This window comes from Chiloscyllium plagiosum, chromosome 33 (genome assembly GCF_004010195.1).
Source record: "Chiloscyllium plagiosum isolate BGI_BamShark_2017 chromosome 33, ASM401019v2, whole genome shotgun sequence".
In the NCBI taxonomy this organism is placed as follows: domain Eukaryota; kingdom Metazoa; phylum Chordata; class Chondrichthyes; order Orectolobiformes; family Hemiscylliidae; genus Chiloscyllium; species Chiloscyllium plagiosum.
Window position 1 is genome coordinate 18,395,212 of NC_057742.1, and position 2,800 is coordinate 18,398,011.

At 43.0% G+C, this 2,800-nt stretch overlaps 1 protein-coding gene across 5 annotated transcripts in view; it reads left to right on the forward strand.

Moving 5' to 3' along the window:
- LOC122539907 (abl interactor 1-like) overlaps nucleotides 1–1,847 on the forward strand; it is a 44,013-nt gene extending 42,166 nt beyond the window's left edge. For all 5 annotated transcript variants that reach the window (XM_043675067.1, XM_043675065.1, XM_043675068.1 and 2 more), the window contains one exon: nucleotides 916–1,847. In XM_043675067.1, the coding sequence (XP_043531002.1) occupies nucleotides 916–1,079 (164 nt within the window). In that variant the 3' untranslated portion in view covers nucleotides 1,080–1,847. The remainder of the gene's footprint in view (nucleotides 1–915) is intronic.
- Nucleotides 1,848–2,800: the final 953 nt, after the last annotated feature.

A 2,800-nucleotide genomic window follows, 5' to 3' on the forward strand; every position in this document is an offset into this window, starting at 1 on the left:
GGTCAGGTCCTGGGGATTTATCCACCTTTAACGATTGACATCCAGCACTTCCTCCGCTGTAATCTGGACATTTTGCAAGATGTCACCATCTATTTCCCTACAGTCTATATCTTCCATATCCTTTTCCACAGTAAATACTGATGCAAAATATTCATTTAGTATTTCCCCCATTTTCTGTGGCTCCACACAAAGGTTGTCTTGCTGATCTTTGAGGAGCCCTATACTCTCCCTAGTTACCATTTTGTCCTTGATATATTTGTAAAAACCCATTGGATTCTCCTTAATTCTATTTGCCAAAGCTGAGTCCTCCTGGCTGTAGGTTGCCCAGGAGGAAGATGAGGTGTTATTCCTTTAATTTGTGGTGTGGTTCATTGTGGCAATGGAGGAGGCCAAGGATGGTTATGTCAGAAAGGGAGTGGTTGGGGAAATTGAAATGGGCAGTGACTGAGAGGTCTGGTCGGCCCCTGTGGGCCTGGCTGAGGTGAACCGGCAAAAACGCAAATATAGCTATCTACTGCAATGTCCAAGTATGTATGCTGCAAATAAAACATAGCAGTGATATGTATACCCCCTGCATTACATTTCTTTTACTTACTGTGTATTTTTACATTGATTTTAGGAAGTCTGTTGATTTTTGTCCTTTTTTTTGAGGGATGTCACCAAGCTTCACTTGGTTAGAGACAAAAAAACTGCAGATGCTGGAATCCAAACTATACAGGCAGGAGGTTGGAAGGACACAGCAAGCCAGGCAGCATTAGAGCTAATCAATTTTAATGGGGGAATAAAACTGATTGGATTTCTGTTCAGTGTGTCCTGTAGACATGATGGACTGAATGCCCTCCTCCTGTACTTTAAATACCTCCATCTGTGCTTTCAGTCAGCCATAAATGGATCTGTGTGTTCTTTTTTCCTCAGTTGTTGCACTGTATGCCTACGACAAACGGAGTGGTGATGATTTGACTTTTCAAGAAGGAGAAATCATCTATGTCATTGCCAAGAGTGAAAATGGATGGTATGAAGGTGTTATCAATGGAGTTACAGGCTTCTTCCCTTCAAACTATGTACAGTGCCTGGACTAAGACAGCAGGATACAAAAAGGATATTACATGGTCATCGGACTGCAAGCAATGGGTAAATTAGCCATGGCATAAAGTGGTACAAATAGTTTTGCTTTCACAACAAACACCCCTGGAAAGGACAGTCATGTTCCTCCCATTCTGTGAGTGCTGTTGCTATTCTTCAAACCTTGAAACTGACTGAAAATAAATCTAAAGAAGAACTTTACCTGGTAAAGCTTAGCGTATGTTCCTCCCTGTAGTGTTTGAAGTACAAGAGGTTTTCCACTTCTAACTGTCAAAAAGCAATTCTAAATCCTAAAACCAACCAAGAGAAACTGGAATATTGGCTTGGTCATCTATTTACTTCCATGGATGAAGTTCCACTGGACTTGTGAAAGGCAACCACAACCAGCCAGAGGTGTAATCTCCTGCCACAAAGCTGGTCTTTTTTTAAAAAAGCTGTTCCTTTTATCCAGGATACTGTGTCCTTGGTTTTTTTCCAGAGGAGTCGTAAATCACTCAGGCTCTGAATCTACTGGTTTGGTACGGAGATGAAAGGCCTTTTGTTTATATGTTAACAGATGAGACTTTAGGCCAAAGCTTTTATGTTTTTAGAAGTAACCTGTACAAGTCAAGGGGGCCTGGCCAGCACTCTAACTGAGCAGTTCAGTTTAGAAGTTTAGTTAGGAGTTCGGCTGTGGAGCTGTGGTAAAAGGCTGCTAGACTCTCTCACCTTCTGTCCTTCTAACTTTGACCTGTAAGCCTTTGTTTCATTTTTTGCTCTGTGTGTATGGGGTTTGTTTATTGGGACTTTTGTGTATATTTGGAACAGTATAATTTAATCTGGTTTGGATAGACTGAGTTCTGTAGGTGTTCTTAATTCTGTTCTTTGTGTTTCATTCCGTACTTTTGTGAATAAAGTTTTGTCAGTTTTTAAATCCTTGTAGTCAACCTAGCTAACTTACTCCGGGTAATTTTCACTGTACACTTACTAAAACAAATTGCAAAGTTACGGTCTGGGCTGCCTGCTTCAGAATGTTTTGATTGGTCTGGCCCAGTCCATAACACACTCCTGTTAACTATATGGGTGAAATTCTACAAGAGCTCTTTTGGCTGAGAGGAAGGTCATCCGAGAGAGGTTTTGGTTGGTTGGTGGAGCCCTCAGCTACTTTTGCCAGATATGGGGTGGAAAGCTAGGCAAGAGCTACTCATCCAATATTGGTCATTAGCCAATTTGAGTGCCCAAAGACTGGATCACTGCTGGCATTTTCTTCGTAGGGGACAGGCCACCATCTGAATCAAAACCAGAGATGCCTAGAGTAGGCTTGCTGGTAGGTGGCCTGTGAAATGTCTTCTCATCTAGCTGGGCTGCAAAAATTGGGAAGCTCAGCTGTGGACACAGTGCATTGCAATAAAATTGAGACATCGTCAGATGGAGCCTCAAGATGGAGGTGCGGTTGTAGTCCACTTCAGCAACAGCAACAGTGCCAGCATCCACTTCCTTTGGTTAGGCCTGCAGCCTCATGATTTTGCTTGCTCTCCTTAACTGGACAAAGGGTATGAGGTGAAAATGTGTTGCTGGAAAAGCGCAGCAGGTCAGGCAGCATCCAAGGAGCAGGAGAATCGACGTTTCGGGCATGAGCCCTTCTTCAGGAATGAGGAAAGTGTGTCCAGCAGGCTAAGATAAAAGGTAGAGAGGAGGGACTTGGGAAATGCGATAGGTGGAAGGAGGTCAAGGTGAG